Source organism: Mobula hypostoma, chromosome 4, assembly GCF_963921235.1.
Source record: "Mobula hypostoma chromosome 4, sMobHyp1.1, whole genome shotgun sequence".
NCBI lineage: Eukaryota > Metazoa > Chordata > Chondrichthyes > Myliobatiformes > Myliobatidae > Mobula > Mobula hypostoma.
The window spans coordinates 98,946,177-98,971,164 of NC_086100.1; the positions used below are offsets into that span (position 1 = coordinate 98,946,177).

At 42.6% G+C, this 24,988-nt stretch overlaps 1 protein-coding gene across 2 annotated transcripts in view; it reads right to left on the reverse strand.

Moving 5' to 3' along the window:
• Positions 1 to 394: 394 nt before the first annotated feature.
• Positions 395 to 24,988, reverse strand: part of fga (fibrinogen alpha chain) — a 31,003-nt gene continuing 6,409 nt past the window's right edge. The window contains exons 5-7 of one of the 2 annotated variants that reach the window (XM_063046258.1): positions 18,614 to 19,649; positions 12,619 to 12,723; positions 395 to 6,238 (exon numbers count right to left, since the gene is read on the reverse strand). In XM_063046258.1, the coding sequence (XP_062902328.1) occupies positions 5,532 to 6,238; positions 12,619 to 12,723; positions 18,614 to 19,649 (1,848 nt within the window). In that variant the 3' untranslated portion in view covers positions 395 to 5,531. The remainder of the gene's footprint in view (positions 6,239 to 12,618; positions 12,724 to 18,613; positions 19,650 to 24,988) is intronic. The other variant, XM_063046259.1, reaches the window with a different exon arrangement.

The window sequence follows — 24,988 nt, forward strand, 5'->3', positions numbered from 1 at the left end:
GCAGCATCTCTAGGAAGAGGTACAGTCAACGTTTCAGGAATACGAGAGGATCATGGGACAAGCAAAAGGGATACGAGAGGATCATGGGACAAGCAAAAGGGATACGAGAGGATCATGGACCTCCCTCTGTCCCTCTGTCCCTTGCCCATCCTCTGGGTTCCCCCCCCCCCACCACTTGTCTTTCTTCCCGGACCTCCTGTCCCATGATCCTCTTGTATCCCTTTGCCAATCACCTGTCCAGCTCTTGGCTCCATCCCTCCCCCTCCTGTCTTCTCCTATCATTTTGGATCTCCCCCTCCCCCTCCCACTTTCAAATCTCTTACTAACTCTTCCTTCAGTTAGTCCTGACGAAGGGTCTCGGCCTGAAACGTCGACTGTACCTCTTCCTAGAGATGCTGCCTGGCCTGCTGCGTTCACCAGCAACTTTGATGTGTGTCTCTAAAAAGACCCCATTGTATCTGTCTCTAAATTTTTCTCCTCTCACTTAAACCTTTGTCGTCTCATTTTCTCTTTTCGTGAATCTTTATAAGATTTCCCCTCAGCCCTCTTTGATCCAAGGAAGACATTCCCACTGCAATTTGCTTATTACCACAATAGGTCCACACTGGACACAATATCAATGGCTTTTCACACAGCCTTGCATCACCTGGACAATACAAATACTGATGTCAGGATGCTGTTTATTGACTATAGCTCAGTGTTTAAAACCTTCATTCCTACAGTCCTGATCATAAAGTTACAGAACCTGGATCTCTGTACCTCCCTCTGCAACCAGATCCTCCACTTCCTAACGGGAAGACGCAAACTGTGCGGATTGGTAATAACATCTCCACCTTGCTGACAATCAACACCACTCCTTGAAGATGTCCTGGGTACTTTGTAGGCTAGTACCTAAGATTGAGCTGACTAGATTTACGACCTTCTTCAGCTTCTTTCAGTCCAGTGCAGTAGCCGCCACCCCCCTCCCCCGCCCCCAATACCAGACGGTGATTCAGCCTGTCAGAATGCTCTCCACGGTATACCTATAGAAGTTTTTGAGTGTATTTGTTGACATGCCAAATCGCTTCAAACTCCTAATGAAGTATAGCTGCTGTCTTGCCTTGTCAATGTGTTGGGACCAGGTTAGTTCCTCAGAGATCTTGACACCCAGGAACTTGAAACTGCTCACTCTCTCCACTTCTGACCCTTCTATGGGGATTGGTATGTGTTCCTTCGTCTCACCCTTCTTGAAGTCCACAATCAGCTCTTTTGTCTTACTGACGTTGAGTGCCAGGTTGTTGCTGTGGCAGCACTCCACCAGTTGGCATATTTCACTCCTATACGCCCTCTCGTCTCCACCTGAGATTCTACCAACAATAGTTGTATCGTCAGCAAATTTATAAATGGTATTTGAGCTATGCTTAGCCACACAGTCATGAGTATATAGAGAGTAGAGCAGTGGACTAAGCACACACTCCTGAGGTGCACCAGTGTTGATCGTCAACGAAGAGAGTATGTTATCACCAATCCGCACAGATGGTGGTCTTCCGGTTGGGAAGTCAAGGATCCAATTGCCGAGGGAGGTACAGAGGCCCAGGTTCTGCAACTTCTCAATCAGGATTGTGGGAATGATGGTATTAAATGCTGAGCTATAATCGACGAACAGCATCCTGGGGTAGGTGTTTGTGTTGTCCAGGTGGTCTAAAGCCGTGTGGAGAGCCATTGAGATTGTGTCTGCCGTTGACTTATTGTGGCGATAGATAAGTTGCAATGGGTCTAGGTCCTTGCTGAGGCAGGAGTTCAGTCTAGTCATGACCAACCTCTCAAAGCATTTCATCACTGTAGATGTGAGTGCTACTGGGCAATAGTCATTAAGGCAGCTCACATTACTCTTCTTACCTACTTGTCTAATTGTTGCCTATTTGAAGCAAGTGGGAACTTCCGCGTGTTGCAGTGAGAAGTTGAAAATGCTCTTGAGCACTCCGGCTAGTTGGTTGGCACAGGTTTTCAGAGCCTTACCAAGTACTCCATCTAGATCTTCTGCCTTGCGAGGCTTCACTCTCTTTAAAGACAGCCTTACATCAGCCTCTGAGACAGAGATCACAGGGTCATCAGGTGCAGCAGGCATCTTCACAGCTGTAGTTGTGTTCTCCCTTTCAAAGCAGGCATAGAAGGCGTAATGAAGTATCACTGCCATTCATGTGATTGGGTTTCGCTTTGTAGGAGGTAATGTCTTGGAAACCCTGCCAGAGTTGCTGTGCGTCTGATGTCGCTTCCAACCTTGTTAGAAAATTGTCTCTTTGCCCTTGAAATAGCCCTCCGCAAATTATACCTGGTTTTCTGGTACAAGCCTGGGTCACCAGACTTGAATCCACAGATCTAGCCTTCAGCGGACAACGTATCTCCTGGTTCATCCACGGCTGAGTACAATTGCTATTACAAGGGAGAAGGTGCTCAAAAAGCTGAAAGACTAAGGGTACATAAATTACTCAGACAGATGAACTGCACCCTAGGGTTCTGAAAGTGATAACAGTAGAGATTGGGAAGGCGTTAGTATTGATTTTACAAGATTCATTGGACTCTGGCATGATTCTGGAGGACTAGAAAATTGCAAATGCCACTCCACTCTTTAAGAAAGGAGGGAGGCAGCAGAAAGGAAGTTATAGACCTTTTATCCCGACTTCAGTGGTTGGGAAGATGTTGGAGTCAATTGTTAAGGATGCGGTGATGCTCGGTGACACGGGATAAGATAGGACAAAGTCAGCATGGTTTCCTTCAGGGAAAATCCTGCCTGACGAACCTGTTGGAATTCTTTGAGGAGATTACAAGTAGGATAGATAAAGGGGATGTAGAGGATGTTGAATATTTGGACTTTCAGAAGGCCTTTGACAAGGTGCCACACATGTGGCTGCTTACCAAGTTAAGAGCCCATGATATTACAGGAAAGTTGCTAGCATGGTTAGAACATTGGCTGATAGGTAGGCAGCAGTGAGTGGGAGTAAAAGGATCCTTTTCTGGTTGGCTGCCAATGACTAGTCGTGCTCCACAGGGGTCGGTGTTGGGACCACTTCTTTTTATGCTGTATATAAATGATTTAGATGATGCAATAGATAGCTTTGTTGCCATGTTTGCAGATGATACGAAGATTGGTGGAGAGGCAGTTTGTGTTGAGGAAACAGGTAGGTTGAAGAAGGACTTTGACAGATTAGAGAACAGGCAAGAAAGTGGCAAATGAAACACAATGTTGGAAAATGCATGGTCATGCACTTTGGTAGTGGAAATAAATGTGTGGACTACTTTCTAAACGAGGGGAGAAAATCAAAAAACCTGAGATGCAGAGGAATTTGAGACCCCGTATGCAGAACACCCAAAAGGTTAACTTGCAGGTCGAGTCAGTGGGGGGGGGGGGACAGTAAATGCCATGTTAGCATTCATTTCAAGAGATTTAGAATATGGGAGCGGGGATGTGATGCTGAGGCTCGATAAGGCACTGGTGAGGCCTCGCCTTGAGTATTGTGAACAGTTTAGGGATCCTTTTCTCAGAAACGATGTGCTGGCTTTGGAGAGGGTCCAGAGGAGGTTCACAAGGATGATTCCAGGAATGAAAGGGTTATCATACAAGGAACGTCTGATGGGCTCTGCTCCTGTACTTGCTGGAATTTAGAAGGTTGAGGGAGGATCTCATTGAAACCTTTCAAATATTGAAAGGCCTCGACAGAGTAGATGTCGAAAGCATGTTTCCCATGGTGGGGGAGTCTCAGACTAGAGAGCATAGTCTCAGGATAGTGGGACGTCCATTCAAAAAAAGAGAGGCAAAAAAAGTTCTTTAGCCAGAGGGTGGTGAACTTATGGAATTTGTTACCACAGGCAGCTGTGGAGGCCAGGTCAGGTCGTTGGGTGTATTTGAAGTGGAGATTGATACGTTCTTGATTGGCCATCAAAGTTTACAGGGAGAAGGCTGGGACTGGGGCTGAGGCGGAGAAAAAAAAGGGTCAGCTACGATTGAATGGCTGAGCAGACTCAATAGGGTAAATGGCCTAATTCTGCTCCTATGTCTTATGGTCTTAACACAAACCAATCCTCATAGAGGGGTCAGAAGTGGAGAGAGTGAGCAGCCTGAAGTTCCTGGATATTAATATCTCTGAGGACCCAACCTGGTCCCAATGTATTGATGCAGCTATAAAGGAAGCAAGACAGTGGCTATTTTTCATTAGGAGTTTGGGGAGATTTGGTTTTGTCACCTAAAGCACTCAACAACTTCTACAGATGTAGCATGGAGAGCATTCTCACCATCTGGTATGGGGAATGGGGGAGGGGTTACTGCACAGGGTCAAAGTAAGCTGCAGAAAGTTGTAAAATTAGTCAGCTCCATCATGGATACTAACCTCCATAGCATGTAAGACATCTTCAAAGAGCAGTCTCTCAGAAATGTGGTGTCCATCATTAAGGACCCCCACCACCCAGTTCCCGCCCTCTTCTCGTTGTTACCATCAGGAAGGAGGTGCAGAAGCCTGAAGGCACTCAGCCAGTGATTCAGGAACAGCTTCTTCCCCTCTGCCATCCGATTTCTGAATGGACATTGAACCCATGAATACTACCTTACTACTTACTTTTTATTTCTGTTTTTGTAATACTTATTGTAATTTGATTAGTTGATATACATGTACATACTTATTGTTATCCAGTTCTTTTTTCTATTACTACATATTGCATTGCATTGCTGCCGCAAAGTTAACAAATTTCACCTCATATGACAGTGATTGACAGTGACTGATTCTAACCAATGCAGTCTCATCTTATAACTCAAGTCCTTCAGTCCTGGCAACATCCTTGTGAATCTTTTCTGCAACTTCTCTAACATTAATCTCATCTTTCCAGAGCTACACTCAATACTCCAGGTACAATTTGTCGAGCTGTAACATGATGCCTGCAACTTCAGTACTCAGTTCCCCAACTCATAAAGGCCTGTACATGCCTTCTTCTTGACCCAGTCTACTTGCGTCACCATTTTTAGGGAACTACAGCATGTAGTTTCTGTACAGCTAGACCCCCAGATTATCAACAGTGCTCAGAGTTCTGCTGTTCACTGTCTTTGTCCTGGGTATTGGGTGGAGTCAGCTGGCAGCTGTCAATGAAAAAATGATACCATTTCTCTTAAAAAAAAGCATCAAGGCTGATTGTTATGTTTCCATAGATGAATCAACTAAGTACAAATAGGGAGCATGGATTAAGTTGGAGGTTTTGTCAGCCTTTTGTACACAATACAAAATAGAATATGCAGAATGCCTACTATCCCTTTCATTTTCATTTACTTACATATTCTTGACTATATTTGAATGAAAATTGAATCTATGAGCAAGTTTCTTGTTCCTGGTTCATTAAGTGAAATGTTATAAATCACCCATTTGTTCATCACTTTGCAAATCTTATGTTCAAGTGTTGAGGCATTACAAAAGGAATTTATCCACAGAGGTAGATTTTTGCTGAAGTCAGGACAAACATTATACTGTATTTGTGATAACACTTATCCCACAAGGACAGAAGCTCCCTGTCTAAACTGAAGTATTTGGTCGAATTTTCATCTTCACCACTTTAAGAGAGTAGTCAATATCCTTAAAAGGGACCCAGACTACTCCATTCTCTATCTCATAGGGCACGTTATCACGAGGATCATATGGTCCTCCATGGTAATAGATCCCATTTAGATTAGCTGCCTGACAATTATTATACCACCAACCTCCTCCATAAAACTGGGCACAGTTCTCCTCCCATTTATCATTATCTCGGTCAAAAGTACTGAATTTCATGTTTACATGGGAAGTACGTGCCCCATCCACTGCTAACCCTCTTATTAATGCATCCCCAGCATCCCCAGTATAACTGGTTATATTCAACATGTAGTTTTCTGATTCAGGGCTTATATTTGCAATATACTCAGCATATTTCTTATTTCCAGACCAGTCCTCCAGCTCGATACGAAGGAATGTTTCCTTTTGTGTGAGGAGGTGAAGCATGTCATTCCCTAGCCAGATATTGCCTTTGCCTTGATCATCAAGGCTACCAAATCCCCTTTTGTACTCATCCCAGGACCGGTTGAAATTTTCTGATTCATCCATTCGCTGCTGAACCAACATCCAACCACCAACACCAGTGCTCTGATCACAGTAAACTGTCAGAATGTCAGGGCATCCAGTGGGTTTTATCTTAAACAAACCGTCCTCATGGCCCTTTGCATGTTTTTGCATGATATCATCACAATCTGGAAAAAGAGTAACAAGAAGAGATATGTTTTAAAATAGAAATATTATAGAGAATATGATGAGCATATTTTGGATATCTAACACCGCCTCCAGAAGACCTTTAGATCTATCATCCACCCATAGTGTACTTGCTGGCCTATGAAAAGTATAGAACGTAGAACATAGAATAGTACAGCACAGTACAGGCCCTTCGGCCCACATTGTTGTGCTGTCATTATTTATATGTTTTGTATCAAGATATGCCATCAAAACAGAAACATCAGCCCAACTAATCATGTAAGGTTTTCTGCATCTGCAATATTTTATTCTGGGACAAAGATACTGTACATACCTATGGACTCCCAGATTAATAAAATGATCGCAGCCTGGAAGGGGGTTATTTGGCCAATTAAGCCTGTACTTCCTCACGTGGCCAAGTGGTTAAGGCTTTCATCTAGTGATCTGAAGGTTGCTAGTTCAAGCCTCAGCTGTGGCAGCGTGTTTGTGTCCTTGAGCAAGGCACTTAATCACACATTGCTCTAGTGTCTGTGCGAGGAGTGGTGCCCCACACAGACTTCCAATCTGTGCCTTGTAAGGTATGAAAATGCCCAACGCAGGCCTCTCAAGGTCTAAGTCAACGTTCCCCCTTCCTTAATGAAAAGTACAACTCGTCACATTTCTCCACTTCTTTACCTTTAGATATTTATGCTTTGACCGCTCCCTGTGGTTGTACTCTAACCACTCTAGGTTCTGCTCAACCCTTATTCTCTGTCCCTTTGTTCCTGATACCTTGACCTATGGAATGATTGTATTGCTGCCCTTTGTTATCTTAAATACTTTAATTAGATTGTTTTGTCTCACAACCTTCTCTGTTCCGTGGAATGCATATAATGAAAAATCTCATCCCAGTTTCCTTTTAGTAAAGTTCATCTGAAATTTCTCTAAAGCATTTTCATTCCTGAAGCTTGTCAGATGGAATTGGGCACAATACTTCAGCTGAGGCCAAACCATTATTTTATTAAAAATGACATTAATTCCATTCCTCCACTCTTTGCCTCACTTTATAAAACCCAGTATCTTGTATGCTTTTTATAAATACTTCAAAGTGGCCCTTCCACTTTTAATGAACAATGCACACATACCCTTGGTTCTCACGGTTTCCTACCCTATTTTAGAATTATGTTCTTTATGCATATTGCTCCATTCAGAATTCTGCCCGCCACCCTACCTGAGACATGGTAGGACTGGCAGCGTATAGAAGTTTCAGACATGATGGAATGAGAGTGTAAAAGTGGAGGGGCCATTGTATTAATGATCAAGGTGGACATCTCAGTAGTAATAAGGTAGGATGTTTTAAAATATACTTCAAACAGGGCCAATCTAATGTGGAGCTTAGAAATAAAGAAGAGGTTGTTTACTTTGATTTTTTACGACTCCTGGCGTTTTGACAGTCAGGAGGAGATAGAAGAGCAGATATATAGACAAATGACAGAGAGGAAAGGGATCACGGTAGTAAAAGATTTCAGCCTTCCCAATGTTAACTAGGATCACCTTAGTATGAAACAACAAAAATAGGGTGGAACTTTAAAAGTGCATCAGGAAGAGCTTCTTCGCCAACACATAGCCCAGCAATGAGCGAGGTGCCAGTGGATGAGCCCTTTGGAGGGAGTGACCATAACTCTGTAAGTTTCAAAATAATTACGGAAATGGATATGAATTAAGTGCATGGCTTTGGGGAAGATCAAACAGGATCTGACAAATATGAACTTCCACTTCCAATGACTATTCAGAATCAGGTTTAATATCACCTGGGTGTGTAGTCAAATTTGTTAACTTAGCAGCATCAGTACAATGCAATACATGATAATATAGAAAAAAAAAGTAAATCAATTACAGTAAGCATATATATGCATATTAAATAGTTAAATTAAAAATAGTGCAAAAACAGAAATAATAAAGAAGTGAGGGAGTCTTCAAGGGTTCAATGTCCATTTAGGAATCGAATGACAGAGGGGAAGAAGCTGTTCCTGAATTGCTGACTGTGTGCCTTCAGGCTTCTGTACCTCCTTCCTGATGGTAACTGTGAAGAGAGGGCATGTCCTGGCTGATGAAGGTCTTTAGTAATGGACGCCCACCTTTCTGAGGCAGTACTTCTTGAAGATGTCTTGCTCTCTTGTAGCTGCTTGGATATGTTGGGACCGGGTTAGGACACCCAGGAACTTGAAATTTCTCACTCTTTCCACTTATGATCCCTCTCTGAGGATTGGTTCACACTCTCAGTTCTCACCGTTTCCTGGAGTCATTGAGTGACAGAGCAAACAACAGGAATTCTGCAGATGCTGGAAATTCAAGCAACATACATCAAAGTTGCTGGTGAATGCAGCAGGCCAAGCAGCATCTATAGGAAGAGGTGCAGTCGACGTTTCAGGCCGAGACCCTTCGTCAGGACTAACTGAAGGAAGAGTGAGTAAGGGATTTGAAAGTTGGAGGGGGAGGGGGAGATCCAAAATGATAGGAAAAGACAGGAGGGGGAGAGATAGAGCCGAGAGCTGGACAGGTGATTGGCAAAAGGGGATACGAGAGGATCATGGGACAGGAGGTCCGGGAAGAAAGACGGGGGGGGGGGGGTTGACCCAGAGGATGGGCAAGAGGTATATTCAGAGGGACAGAGGGAGAAAAAGGAGAGTGAGAAAAAGAATGTGTGCATAAAAATGAGTAACAGATGGGGTACGAGGGGGAGGTGGGGCCTAGCGGAAGTTAGAGAAGTCGATGTTCATGCCATCAGGTTGGAGGCTACCCATACGGAATATAAGGTGTTGTTCCTCCAACCTGAGTGTGGCTTCATCTTTACAGTAGAGGAAGCCGTGGATAGACATGTCAGAATGGGAATGGGATGTGGAATTAAAATGTGTGGCCACTGGGAGATCCTGCTTTCTCTGGCGGACAGAGCGTAGATGTTCAGCAAAACGGTCTCCCAGTCTGCGTCGGCGTCAGACCGTTTTGCTGAACATCTACGCTCTGTCCGCCAGAGAAAGCAGGATCTCCCAGTGGCCACTCGTTTTAATTCCACATCCCATTCCCATTCTGACATGTCTGTCCACGGCCTCCTCTACTGTCAAGATGAAGCCACACTCAGGTTGGAGGAACAACACCTTATATTCCGTCTGGGTAGCCTCCAACCTGATGGCATGAACATCGACTTCTCTAACTTCCGCTAAGGCCCCACCTCCCCCTCGTACCCCATCTGTTACTCATTTTTATGCACACATTCTTTCTCTCACTCTCCTTTTTCTCCCTCTGTCCCTCTGAATATACCTCTTGCCCATCCTCTGGGTCACCCCCCGCCCTTTTGTCTTTCTTCCCGGACCTCCTGTCCCATGATCCTCTCGTATCCCCTTTTGCCTATCACCTGTCCAGCTCTCGGCTCTATCCCTCCCCCTCCTGTCTTCTCCTATCATTTTGGATCTCCCCCTTCCCCTCCAACTTTCAAATCCCTTACTCACTCTTCCTTCAGTTAGTCCTGACGAAGGGTCTCGGCCTGAGACGTCGACTGCACCTCTTCCTATAGATGCTGCTTGGCCTGCTGCGTTCACCAGCAACTTTGATGTATGTTGAGTGACAGAGCAATACAGCTTGGATACAGGCCCTTCAGCCCCAGAAGTCCGTGGTGTCCTCCCACTAGTCTTAATTTCCTGAGTTCGGCCCATGTCATTTTAAGTCCCATCCTTCTATGTACTTATCCAAGTGCTTCTTAAAGTTAGCTGAAGTTAGAGTCATCTAAGAGTGAAGTAGTGAGTGTTCAGGATCAGTGTGAAGGATAAGGATAGGATATTCAAGAAACTGTGTATTTCAAGGAAAATCAAGGCTTTGATGAAGCATGAAAAGGATGTTTGCAGTGAGTGAGTATATAGTACTGAAAACAGATGTATAGGAAGTGTAGAGGGGTGTTTAATAAAGTGATCTGGATGGGATAGAGGTTCCAGTAAATACCTTAGGTAGGAAATATTATGGAACATCACAAGCTGTTTTATAAGTACAATTTATTAAGAGGGTAACAAGCGGAAGAGTGGGGCCATTAGATACCTAAGGAATATTTTTACATACAGTTAGAGTTTGTAGGCATGGTTTTAAATTGATGGTTTTCATGATCAGTTTACCGTAAAAATCTGATTGGCTGAATTGCCACATACTATGCCAATAATAAATAAGTAGGGTTGTAGTTCTTGTCAATAAAATGAGGTGAGGCGTTTTACGTTTAATGAAACCGTAACACATTTTATTGAATTCCAAAACCTTCACATAAGAAATAAGAACAGGAGTCTGCCATCTGGCCTGTCAAGCCTGCTCCACCATTCAATAAGATCATGGCTGATCATGACTCATCTTCACCAACCTGCCATTTCCCTTAAATCCCCTACTATCCCCTACACAACAAAAACACATTAAAAACCTTTTAGGTAATACTGTCATCACATCAGACCAGCCTTTTAAAGCAAAACCCCAACTCAATGTCGGTGGTTGTGAATTATGTACATTTCTCTCAATTACGTTACCCTACATGGTCAAGTCGAACAGCTGCTTTGAGTAGTCATTGTGAGAGGGGGCTAGTGTACCATTAAAGAGCGGATGCTTTGACTCGAGAGGCTCAAGTAAAAATCAGCAAGGTTTCTGTTTTCTTGTTAATCGATGCCCTTTGACAATGTAGGGGGGAACGCCGACTTAGACCATGAGAGGCCTGCATCGGGCATTTTCATGCCTTACAAGGCGCAGATTGGAAGCAGATTTGACAATGTAGATAAAATGGTAAACAGGGTAGTGGAATGCTCCTGTAAGATATGGTCAGTCAGAGAACATTGTAGTCTTTCTGATGACTACATCTGTGAGAGTTCACCCAGCAGCGAAGGAACTGGAGGTGAGTTGCATGTTCTCAGCATCTGAGTATTTTGAGGTATTAAGGGAATTTAAGATGCCCCTAGATAGGCACATGGATTATAGAAAAACAGAAGGATATGTAGGCGGGTCGGGTTAGATTGATCTTCAAGTAGTTTAAAAGGTTGGCACAACATTGTGGTCCAAAAGGGCTGTACTGTACTGTAATGCTCTACTGTACTGTACCATACTGTAATGCTCTACTATAGTGTACTGTACTGTAATGCTCTACTGTACTGTATTGCTCTACTGCTATGTTGTATGAATTGTGTGAGGTGGTTACAACTCAGATGCAAGCTACCAATGAATGGGGAAGCAAGGTGAGTAGGCAGTCAGAGCAGGGCTCCCCTTTGGCTATTGCCCTCACCAACAGCTGTGCCCCTTTTGATACTGTTGGGAAGAATGACCTTTCAGAGATGAGAAGCAGAAACTGGGTCAGTACCCTCCTCTGGAGGAGGAGCTCAAGATGGCGCCAATAAGTGGTGACTTTCTAATGGGAATCATCAAATATTCCCCTTCAGGACAACTACAGCTGAAACCCATAGTCGAGCCATGGATACTTCACTAAGCAACATTGTTTTGAGATGTCTAAAAAATCTATTGATCCTAAAAACTGATGGACCACAGATGGCAGACTCAGGTTATAAATGCAGTTCCCCTTTAAGAAAACAGAAGTGGAGAGGTGCACTGGGCTACAGGTACAATTGAAATGCAGAGGCCTTAGCCCACCACCACCCACTCCCGACTATCCTGATGGTGAATGCACAGTCTCTTGAAAATACCATGGAAGACCTCAGAGCAAGATTGCAGTACCAGAAGGACATCAGCAACTGCTGTGTACTTTGCTTCATGGAAACATGTCTAACCCATTTCAGACGTCGAGCTGCAGCCCCATGGCTTCACCATTCACTGCAAAGACAGATCAGTTGAGTCTTTTGAAGGTGGGGAGGGGGAGTATGCTTCATGATATCTGCCACAGGAAATTTCAGCAATCATTTTGGTAGCGATGTACATTCCAACTCGGGCCAATGTCAAACAGCTTCCAGATGAATGTGCGATGTGATCAACAGGCATGAAACAACACATTTTGATGCCTTCTCCATCGCTTTGTGGGATCTTAACCAGGCCAGTTTGAAAAAGTCTAAGTAATTATTACCAACAAATCACTTGTAGCACCAGAGGAACCAACATACTGGACCACTGTTACACCACCATCAAGAGTACCTGCCACATCAACACTCAGGGAAGTCTGACTACCTAGCTATACTTCTATTTCCTGAGCAGAGAGTGAAGACTGCAGCACCAGCAGTGAGGACCAAGAAGGTATGGACCAGGGAGGAACAGGAGCACTTACAGGACTGCTTTGAATGGATGGACTGGACTGTATTCAGGGATTAATCTTTGAGTCTGAATGAATACACCATAGCTGTTACTGATTTCATTAAATGAGTGTGTGCCGATGAGATCTTACCCAAATCAAAAACCGTGGATGAATCAGGTGGTTTTGAGTGTAGGTCTGGTGACTCAGATCTGTACAAGAAAACCAGGTAAGACTTGCGGAGGGATATTTCAAGAGCTGAAAAACAATTCTGAGTAAGGTTGGAGGCAACGTTGCATGAATGTCAACTCCAGTAGGGTTTGCAGGCCTTTACTTCTGACAGAGCAAAACCCAACATCATGAATGGTAGTGATACTTCACTCTCAGACAAGCTCATCATTGCCAGAGGTTACAGTGGGACACTGATAGGGTGCAAAACTGGGCTGAGAAGTGGCAGATGGAGTTCAACCCAGATAAGTGTGAGGTGGTTCGTCTTGGTAGGTCAAATATGATGGTAGAATATAGCATTAATGGTAAGACTCTTGGCAGTGTGGAGGATCAGAGGGATCTTGGGGTCTGAGTCCATAGGACACTCAAAGCTGCTGCACAGGTTGTCTCTGTGGTTAAGAAGGCATACGGTGCATTGGCCTTCATCAATCATGGGATTGAGTTTAGGAGCGGAGAGGTAATGTTGCAGCTATATAGGACCCTGGTTAGACCCCACTTGGAGTACTGTGCTCAGTTCTGGTTGCCTCACTACAGGAAGGATGTGGAAACCATAGAAAGGGTGCAGAGGAGATTTACAAGGATGCTGCCTGGAGTGGGGAGCATGCCCTATGAGAATAGGTTGAGTGAACTCAGCCTTTTTTCCTTGGAGCAATGGAGGATGAGAGGTGACCTGATAGAGGTGTATAAGATGATAAGAGGCATTGATTGTGTGGATAGTCAGAGGCTTTTTCCCAGGGCTGAAATGGCTAGCACGAGAGGGCGCAGTTTTAAGGTGCTTGGAAGCAGGTACAGAGGAGATGTCAGGGGTAAGTTTTTTTTACGCAGAGAGTGGTAAGTGTGTGGAATGAGCTGCCAGTGATGGTGGTGGAGGCAGATACGATAGGTTCTTTTAAGAGACTCCCGGAGCTTAGAAAAATAGAGGGCTATGGGTAACCCTAGGTAATTTCTAAGGTAAGGACATGTTGGGCACAGCATTGTGGGCTGAAGAGCCTGTATTGCGCTGTAGGTTTTCTATGTTTCTATGTTTATAAGATGATGTAAAAAAGCAAAGATAGCATGCAGTCAGACTGTGAAGAAGGGCAGGCAGATGATCAGATGTAATTGCAGCCAGCAGAGCAAGTATCAGTACATTAAGGATGCAGAATCAAAAAGGGTAGCAAATACTGTACTCAAAGTGTGATACCTCAATGCAAAGAGTATAAGAAATGAGGTGGATGATCTTGCTGCACTATTACAGATTGTCAGGTATGATGTTGTGGCCATCCCTGAATCATGGCTGAAGGATGGTTGTAGTTGGGAGCTGAATGTCCAAGGTTACACATTGTATTGGAGGGGTAGGAAGGTAGGTAGAGGGGGGAGGGGTGGCCCTGCTGGTAAAGAATGGTATCAAATCATTAAAAAGACATGACATAAGAGCGGAAGATGTCAAATCGTTGTTGGTTGAGTTAAGAAACTGCAAGGCTAAAAGAACCCTAATGTCAGTTATATTCAGGCCTCCAAACAGTAGCTGGGATGTGGCCCACGGAAAAAGGGAAATAGAAACGGGAAGTAGAAAAAGTGTGTCAAAAGAGCAATGTTATGATAATCTGGGAGATTTTAACATGCAGGTAGATTGGGAAATAAGGTTGGTAATGGATCTCAAGAGAGTGAGTTTGTTGAATGCTTATGAGATTACTTTTTAGGGCAGTTTGTTGTTGAGCCTACGAGGGGATTAACTATACTGGATTGGGTGTTATGTAATGAACTGGAAGTGATTAAAGGAGCTTAAGATCAGAACATAATTGAGTTCAACTTGAAATTTGATAGGGAGAAAATTAAGTCTGATGTAGCAGTATTTCGGTGGAGTAAAGGAACTTACAGTGGTATAAGTGAGGAGTTGGCTAGAGTAAATTGGAAGGAGATTCTGGCAGGGATGACAGCAGAGCGGCAGTGGCTTGAGTTTCTGGGAAAAATGAGGAAGGTGCAGGATAGATGTATTCCAAAAATGAAGAAATACTCAAATGACAAACTAGTACAACCATGGCTGACAAGGGAAGTCAAAGCTAATGTAAAAGCAAAAGCAAGGACATACAACAAAACAAAAATTAGCAGGAAGATAGAGCATTGGGAAGCTTTTAGAAACCTACAGAGAGCAACTAAAAGAATCATTAGGAGGGGAAAGATGAAATATTAAAGCAAGCTTGGTGGATATCAAGCTATCAAGGTAGATAGACAAAGCTTTTTCAAGTATATAAAAAAATAAAAGAGATGACAGCGGATATAGAACCACTAGTAAATGAGGCCGGAGAAATAACAGAATTTAGAATTGATTTAAAATTACATCCAGCCTGCAACGTGAGAGAGTAAAAATCTTTGTGTTATGACTCTGCCCTAATGTACAGACATGTGACTTAAAAGTCTAATGGCTTGTAGAAAGAAGCTGTCCCGTAGCCTGTTGGTCCTTGTGCAGAATATCCGAAATGTTAACTTGCAGGTTTAGTCAGTGGTGAGGAAAGCAAGTTCACCAGGGGGTGGTGAATTTGTGGAATTTGTTACCACAGGCAGCTGTGGAGACCAAATCATTCACTGTATTTAAAGTGGTGATTGATAGGTTCTTGATTGGCCATGGCATCAAAGGTTATGGGGAGAAGGCCAGGGAGTGGGTCTGAGGAGGTGAAAAAAGAGGATTAGCCATGATTGAATGGCAAAGTGGTCGATGGACCAAATGGCTTAATTCTGCTCCTATGGCTTGTGGTCTTAGGTCTTAAATGTCATCTACAAATTTATTGATGATACAACCATTGTTTGCAGAAACTCAGATCGAGACGAGGAGGCATACAGGAGCGAGATATACCAGCTGGTTGAGTGGTGTCGCAGCAACAACCCTACACTCAATGTCAGTAAGACCAAAGAGCTGATTGTGGATTTCAGGAAGGGTAAAATGAGGGAACACAAACCAATCCTCACAGAGGGGTCAGAAGTAGAGAGAGTGAGCAATTTTAAGTTCCTGGATTAATATCTCTGAGGACCTAACCTGGTCCCAACATATCGATGCAGTTATAAAGAAGGCAGGACAGTGGCTATATTTCATTTGGAGTTTGAGGAGATTTGGCATGTCACCTAAAACATTCACAAATTTCTGCAGCTGTACCATGGTGACCATTCTAACTGGCTGCATCAGTGTCTTTGATGGGGGTATGGGGGGTGGCTACTGCACAGGATCAAAGAGAGCCCTAGAGTGTTGTAAAATTAGTCAGCTCCATCATCGGCAGTAGCCTGCATAGAATCCAAGACATCTTCTAGGAGCAGTGCCTCAAAAATGCAGCGTTCATCATTAAGGAACACCCCCCCCCCCACACCCAGGACATGCCCTCTTCTCATTGTTACCATCAGGAAGGAGGTACAGGAGCCTAAAGACACACAGTCAATGATTCAGGAACAGCTTCTTCCCCTCTGCCATCTGACTTCTGAATGGACATTGAGCCCATGAACACTACCTCACTGCTTATTTAATTTAACTACTTAAAATATATTTTTACTGTAATTCAGTTATTTTTTGGATATTATCGTGTATTGCATTGTGCTGCTGCTACAAAGCTAACGAATTTCACGCCATATGCTGACGATATTAAACCTGATTCTGACTCTGAATAATGCACCATGGTGCACAGGCATGACTGTTCTGTTTCAGTTTTGCCCACCCGACCTCGGCAGATAAAATGAATCTGCCGGGGGAGTTTTCTGCCATCATCCTGGTAGCTCTATACATTCGACCTCACTGCACCTTGATCAGCAGTCACAAAACAGCAATTTACACCATCTGGTCCAAGTGACTTATTTACCTTCAGACCTTTCAGTTTCACAAGAAACTTCTCTCTAGTTATGGTAACTTCACATACTTCATGACCCCTGACACTTGGAACTTCCACCTTACTACTACTGTCTTCCACAGTGAAGACTGATGCAAAATACTTACTCAGTTTATCTGCTATTTCATTGTCTCCCATTACTACCCCTCCAGGATCGTTTTCCTGTGGTCTAATATCCCACTCTTCCCTCTCTTTTACACTTCATGTATCTGAAGAAAGATTTGGTATCCTCTTTAATATTATTGGCTAGCTTACTTTTATATTCCATCTTTACCTTCTTAATGACCTTTTAATTGCCTTCTGTTGGTTTTAAAATCCTCTAACTTCCCATTAATCTTTGCTCTATTATATGCCCTTTCTGTCTTTTCTGTTGACTTTGACTTCTCTTGTTAGCTACGGTTGTGTCATCTTTCCTTTAGAATACTTTTTCCTCTTTGGGATCCTGTGCCTTCTAAAAGCTTCCAGAAAATTCAGCCATCGCTGCTGTGGTGACATCCCTGTCAGTGTTCTTTTCCAGTCAATTTTATGCCTCTGTAATTCCCTTTACTCTGCTGTAATACTGATACATCTCTTTAGCTTCTCCTTCTCAAATTTCAGGGTGAATTTGATCATATTATGACCACTTGCCACTAAGGCTTCTTTTACCATAAGCTCTCTAATCAGTTTGGGTTCATTGCATAACACCCAATCCAAAATAGCTGATCCTCTAGTGGGCTTCGGCAAAAGGCAATGGCAAACCACTGCCGTAACTTGCCTCATACACGGTTCCCCACTACGTCAGAGAGGCGTGGAGGGAAATTGTCCGCTAACCAGAGAAACTCTGGATGCGACGTACCTTTCCTTTACTAGTGGGCTTAACCATGAGCTGCTCTAAAAAGCCATCTCGTAGGCATTTTAGAAATTTCTCCCTCTCACCAACCTGATTCTCCCAATCTACTGCATATTGAAAGCCCCCGTGACTATTGTAACATTGCCCTTTCGGCATGCATTTTCTATCTCCCATGGTAATTTGTAGGCAACATCCTTACTACTGCTTGAGGGTCTGTATACAACTCCCATCAGGGTCTTTTCATCCTTACAGTTCCTTAGCTCTATCCACCAGGATTCAACACCTTCCAACCCTATGTCACCTTTTTGCAAGCAGGAAGATTGAGAAAATAAGGTTGGTGCTGGATCTCAAGAGATGGAGTTTAGAGAATGCCTATGAGGTGACTTTTTAAAGCAGCTTGTGGTTGATCCCATTGGAGGAAAGGTAATTCTGGATTGGGTGTTTGCAATGAACCAAATTTGATTAAGGAGCTTAAGAGACAGTGGTCATGATATGATAGAATTCACCCTACAGTGTGAGAGGATGATGCCAAAGTCAGATGTATGGAAACTACATTGGAGTAAAGGGAACTACAGAGGCATGAGAGAGGAACTGGACAAAGTTGATCGGAAGGAGATACTAGCAGGGATGAAGGCAGAAAAGCAATGGCTGGAGTTTCTGGAAGCAATTCGCAATATCCCAAACAGGAAGAAATATTCCAAAGGGAGAATATTTCTTGGCTGACAAGCTAAGCCAAAACCAATATAAAGGCAAACTAGAGGGTATATAATAGAGCAAAATTTAGTGGAATGTTCAAGGATTGGGAAGCTATTAAACTAGAAGACAAGTAAAAAAAAAGGAGAAAAGATGAAATATGAAGGTAAGCTAGCCAATAATATAAAAGAGGATACCAATAATATTTTCACATACATAAAGAGTAAAAGAGGTGAGATTGGAAAATGACACTGGAAGGGTAGAAATGGGGACAAAGTAATAGCGGGCAGACTTAATAAGTATTTTATGTCAGACTGTGGAAGACATAGGCAGTATGCCAGAAATCCTAGTGTCAGCCGGCAGAAGTTGCTATACAAGGAGAAGGTGCTTGGGAAGCTGAATTGCCAAAGCATGTTAGGCTGTGGACCACTAACAAGTGCTGGTAAAAGGGATTAATGTAGATGAATGATCATTAGTATAGACATAGTGCATGGAAGACAGTGCCTTATCGAGAAAAAATATTTTTACCTTAAGTGATGCTTATTCCTACCTTTCCCAATGTAATTCGTAATCTTGTGCATTGTTTCCACGTTAAGATTGTGCACATGGTCATCCGGAACATATCCTGTGACTCCTCCATCAAAGAACAAACTTCGGTTCACAGAAGGATGCATGGTATTTGAATCCTCCACGTAAATGGATTGGTAGTTGCTGTTATGGGTTTCTATACAGGGTGCATTGTCTTTGAATTCTGTCACCTCTTTGGTTGAGAAGATGGCATGTTCCCTGGATTCAATTAATTTAGAACTGTCAGCATCCTCTGAATTTGAATAATCATTAAAATCACGAGCCTTCACGTATGTTGAATTACGAGGAACATACTTACTCTCCTGTGGCAATGTTGTTTTCTGAAGGCCAATTTGTTCTAAGCTTCGGAATGACGGATTAGAAAAATTCACTGAGTTAGTGATTTTGCTGATATTCTGTTGCAAAACAGATTGAGAACTACTTATGGAGTGGAATATTTCTGTGAAATGGGACCTTTCTGAAAAATTTCCTTTGACAGAGCTTTTTGTCAAATATTGTTTCTCCGAGCTGACAGCTGCATGAATATGAGCTGTTAAGGATGCATTAGAATTTCTTGTACTGTTTATCCCATGGTTTAAGAGTGTATTTTCCCTTCTTGTGCTGTTGATTCCACTAAGAGTGCCAGATACATCATCATTTGCTATGATATCCGTGTCAACGTCCAGACCTTTACTTGCAGATCCAGTACTCATATCAAAAGAAGTATAAGGACTTTTGTGCAGAGTATCATTACTTAAACTAAATAAACCCACATGCACTTCTTCCCAGAATTTGGGATATTTCAGATTGATATCAGATTTGAAGCCAGTCACTGCATTAAATTTCTTCTCTAAACTGAGCTTGTGTATTGGTTTATTATATACGATGCTATCAAGCCTCATGCTATTCAATGAGTTGAGAGATTTCTCCATTTGGGCATTATGTTCACTATTGATTTTGTAAATAAATGACATGTTGCAAGATCCTTTGCAAGATCGCATCTTGAGATAAATGTCAACCTAACAGGAAGAGAATAACATTATGATCATTATCATCGTTAGGATTTTCATTAGGATCATCATTGGTGATTTTCCACTTGAATACTGAAGCCCTAGCCCTTTTGGTAAATGAACACAAAACTAGACCATTTTACGCAAAAGTGATATTACATTGACAAGAAAAACTGACTTTGTTAACCTTTAGGCTGAAGATTTCAGCAAGAGTTTATTTTCCAAAAGTAAATATATTTACTTAAATTGTAATATTTTGCACGTTTTTGAATATCTTCAAGATAAAAGGTTCTTAATGATACTGTTAACTAAATATACTGTTAATTAAATATACTGTAACTAAAAATGTTTGTTATTGAATATACAAAGGGGCTATAATATTTGCATTTCTTTTGGAATAGTACCTTTTAAAATCTTTAAAGGAGAAGTCTTCAAAGCATTTGTAGAGTAGAGGGAAAAGGTCAGAACTGACAATGGAAGCTCAGTTTATATTGAAATTTTAAGGGGCAAATTTCCGTGAGGAAATTATGGTTCCAATTTTTGTTTTTCAGGAGGAAAAGAGACAGAAGTAAGATCAATCAAAGTTACAAAGTTATGTTTCAGTTCTGATGAGAGGCAGTATCTTTGGGCTCTGGTGAAACTGCTGGGATTCGATGCCATTTAAATGAAGTGTAACACCATGCCAGTGACCACGAGCGACAAAGGGCAATGAGAAATGATTGGGACTGGTGCAGCTCTGGCAGGAAGAAAGTGCCTTGTAAAATGCATTTTATTCAACACTTTCTCATTTTCTGTGTTAGTATAACAGTTATTCCTGCTTCAGGATTCCCTCTTTCTTTGTGATATTTGTGCTGTTCTGCTAATTAGCAGTCAGGTGTTCTGTGATTGGACAGGGTAGAATTTCTGTATCCAAGAAGGTTGGTGCAGTAGGCATCACACACAAAATAGATCTGATTTCTGATATGAGAGAAAAAATAACAGGACTTTTGGGAGAAACTTTTAAAGTCGCTGTAAACTGGGTAATTTGCTAAAGGAGTTGCTCACACAAACCCAAAGACAGAATTTACTTATCTATTTTATACACAGAACTTCTGAGATACGACTACCCACTGAATTTATAAATAAAAAGATATTGATAAGTTCTTTTGAAAAGGTGTCACATGATCAGCTCATTCAGTAAATTTGAACACATTGAGATACATGATGAGCCAGCCAATTGGGTAGAATATTGGCTTAGTGATAGGAATCCAGCAGGGCACCACAAATTCTGTTTCTTTTTCTTTGTCATCCATATTATCATTTTGGATGAGAATTTGATGGGATGATTAGTCAGTTTGCATATGATACTAGAATTGATGGATTTGTGAAGAAGGTTGTCTGAGATTATAGTAGGCTCTCGATCAGCTAGAAACAGCCAAGTAATGGCAGGTGGAATTTAACTCTGAAAACTGAAGAGCTGCATTTTGGGAAGTTCAATAGAGTCATGGGCTCTTGGAAAAGTACTGCACAGGAACAGGCCCTTAGGCCCATCTAGTTCATGCTGAACTATTTAAACTGCCTCCTTCCATTGACCTGCACCAGGACCATAGCCCTTCATACCATGCCCAAAGATGTACCTATCCAAACTTCGCTGAATTATTGAAATCGATCTTGCATGCACCACTTGCACTGACAGCTTGTTCCACACTCTCCCAATGAGTGAAGAATTCTACCCTCGTTCCCCTTAAGCTGTTCACCTTTCACCCTTAACCCATGACCTCTAGTTGTAGTCCCACCCAATCTCAGTGGAAAAAAGCCTGCTTGCATTTACCCTGTCTATACCCCTCATAATTTTGTATACCTCTATCAAGTCTCTCCTCAGTCTTCTATGTTCTAAGGAATAAAGTCCTAATGTATTCAATCTCTCCCTATAACTCGGGTTCTCCAGTCACAGCAATATCCTTGTAAATTTTCAATGCACTCTTTCAATCTTGTTACATCTTTCCTGTAGGCGGGTGACAAAAACTGCCCACTATACTCCAAATTAGGCCTCACCAACATCTTATACAACTTCAACATAACATCCCATCTCCTGTATTCAGTACTTTGATTTATGAAGGCCAATGTACAAAAGCTTTCTTTACAACACTATCTATCTGTGCCGCCAGTTTCAATGAATTTTGGACCTATTTTGCCAGATCCCTTTGTTTACCTCACTCCTGCTGTTCACCGTGTAAGACCTACCTTGGTTGGACCTCCCAAAGTGCAACCTTGCACTTGTCTGTATTAAATTCTATCTGCCATTTTTCAGCTGGTCCAGTTCCTGCTGCAAGCTCTGCTAGTCTTCCTCATTGCCCACTGCACCCCCAGTCTTGGTGTCATCTGCAACCTTCATATCCAGTTAATCACATTATCATCCAGATCATTGATATGATGGACAAACAACAACGGACCCAGCGCCAATCCCTGCGGCACTCCACTAGTCACAGGCCTCCAGTCACACTCTCTGGTTTTCCCACAAGCCAATGTCTGATCCAATTTACTACCTCATCTTGAATGCCAAGCGATTGAACCTTATTGACCAGCCTCCCATGTGGGACCTTGTCAAATGCCCTACTAAAGTCCATGTAGACAACATTCACTGCATTCATTCATTCATTCATCAACTTTTCTGGTAATTTCCTTGAAAAACTTGGTTAGACAGGACCTACCATGCACACAAGTCATGCTGACTATCCCTAATCAGTCTCTGTCTATCCAAATACTCATATATTTGGTCCCTTAGAATAACTTCCATAACCTCCCCACTACTGATGTCAGGCTTACCAACCTATAATTTCCTGTCTTATTTTTAGAGCATTTCTTAAAAAGCAGAACAACATTGGCTATCCTCTAATCCTCTGGTACTTCACCTGTCATTCAGGATGGTTTAAGTATCTCTGCTAGGGCCCCTGCAATTTCTGCACCTGCCCCCCCACCCCACAGGGTCCAAGGAAACACCTTGTCAGGCCCTGGGGTTTTATCCACCATAATTTGCCTGAAGACAGCAAACACAACCTCCTCTGTACAGAGTCCTCTGTAATTTGTATAGGGTCCATGACTTCACTGCCACTTTGCCTCAATTTTATAGACTTTGTCTCCCAAGTAATTACAGGTGCAAAAATCCATTTAGATCTTCTTCATCTCTTTGGGCTCCACACATGGATTACTATTCTGATTTTCCAGAGGACCAATTTTGTACCATGCAATCCTTTTGTTCTCAACACATAGCTAGAATCCCTCAGGATTCTCCTTCACCTTGTCTCCAAGGACAACCTCATGCCTTCTTCTAGCCCTCCTGATTTCTTTCTTAAGTGTTCTCTTGCATTTCTTATACTCCATAAGCAACTCATTTGTTCCTACCTGCCTATACCTGCTATGCACCTCTTTTCTTTCGTAACCAGTACATAGAAATCTACAAAATATTACAGGCCCTTCGTCCCACAATTTCGTGCCAACCATGTAACCTACTCTAGAAACTACCTAGAATTTCCCTACTGCATATCCCTCTATTTTTCTAAGCTCCATGTACCTCTTAAAAGACCCTATTGTATCCATCTCCGAGGCTGTCGCCTGCAGTGCATTCCACACATCCACCACTCTCCATGTGAAAAACTTACCTCTGACATCCCCCCCCCGCGGAATCTACTTCCAATCACCTTAAAACTATGCCCCCTCGTGTTAGCCATTTCGGCCCTGGGAAATAGCCTCCGGCTTTCCACACAATCAATGTTTCTCATCATCTTATACACCTCTATCAAGTCACCTCTCATCCTCCGTCACGCCAAAGAGAAAGGCCGAGTTCACTAATCTATTCTCATAAGGCATGCTCCCCAATCCAGGTAACATCCTTGTAAATCTCCTCTGCGCTCTCAGTACCTCGGCATCTTTTGAAAACCTGATATCTTTACCTTTGATTCTGAAAGGCTCATACAAGCTTTGTAATCACAAAACTTCACTTTTGAAGGCCTTCTGCTTACCAAGTACACCATTACCAGAAAACAGCCAGTCCCAATCCACACTTGCCCGATCCTTTCTGATACCTTCAAAATCGGCCTTTCTCCAATTTAGAATCTCAACCCATAGACCAGACCTATCTTTTTCCATAGTTAGTCTAAAATGCGGATAGAATTTACACAGTGAAGACACAATAAAACAGTGCCACTACAGCCACAATACTACAGCCCACAAAATTGTGCTGCCTTTTGCCTACTCTAAGATCAATCTAATCCTTCCCTCCTACATGGCCTTCCATTTTTCTATCATCCATGTGCCTATCTAGAGTTCCTTAAATGCCTTTAATGTATCTGTCTCTATCGCCATCCCTGGTAATGCCTACAATACAACCACCACTCTCTGTGTAAAAAAAAAATTACCTCAAATATCTCCCCAATACTTTCCTCCGATCAGCTGAAAGATATGTCCCTTTGTATTAGCCATTTCTGCCCTGTGAAAAAGTTCACTTTCTACTTGATCTATGCCTCTTGTCATCTTTTTCTCCTCTATCAAGTTACCTCTCATCCTCCTTCACTCCAAAGAGAAAAGCCCTGGCTCACTCAACCATAAGACATGCTCTCTGATCCAGAAAATAGCCTGGTAAATCTCCCTTGCACCTCCTCTAAAGCTTCCATTTCCTTCCTATAATGAGGCAACCAGAACTGAACCCAATATTCCAGTTGTGGTCTAACCAGGGTTTTATAGAGTTGCAACATTATCTTCAACCTCTTGAACTCAAACCCCTCACACTATATGCCTTCTCAACCACTCTTGCAGGGCAACTTTGAGGGATATATAGAGCTGACCCCAAAATTATTCTTCCCTTCACACTGATAAGAGTTCTGCCATTAACCCTGTATTCTGCCTTCAAATTTGACCTCCCAAAATGAATTACTTCACATTTCTCTGCGTTGAACTCCATCTGCAACTTCTCAGCCATCTCTGCATCCTGTCAATGTCCTGTTGTATCTTCTGTATTATCCACAGCTCCACCAACCTTCATGTCATCTGAAAACTTATTAACCCACCCTTCCCACTTCCTCATCCAAAATCTTTTTATAAGTCACAAAGAGCAGATCCCTGTGGAATAGCACTAGTCACTGATCTCCAGGTAGAATATATTTCATCTACAACCACCCTCTGCCCTCTTTGGATAAGCCATTTCTAAATTCACACAGTCAAGTTTTCCTGGATCCCATGGAGACTGCAGATGCAGAAATCTGGGGCAACGCAAAGTGCTGGAGTAAGTTGGTGAGTCAGGCAGCATCTGCAGAGGAAATGAAGAGCTGGCGTTTCAGGTTGAGACTGAAAGTAAGAGGGAAGACAGCCAGTAT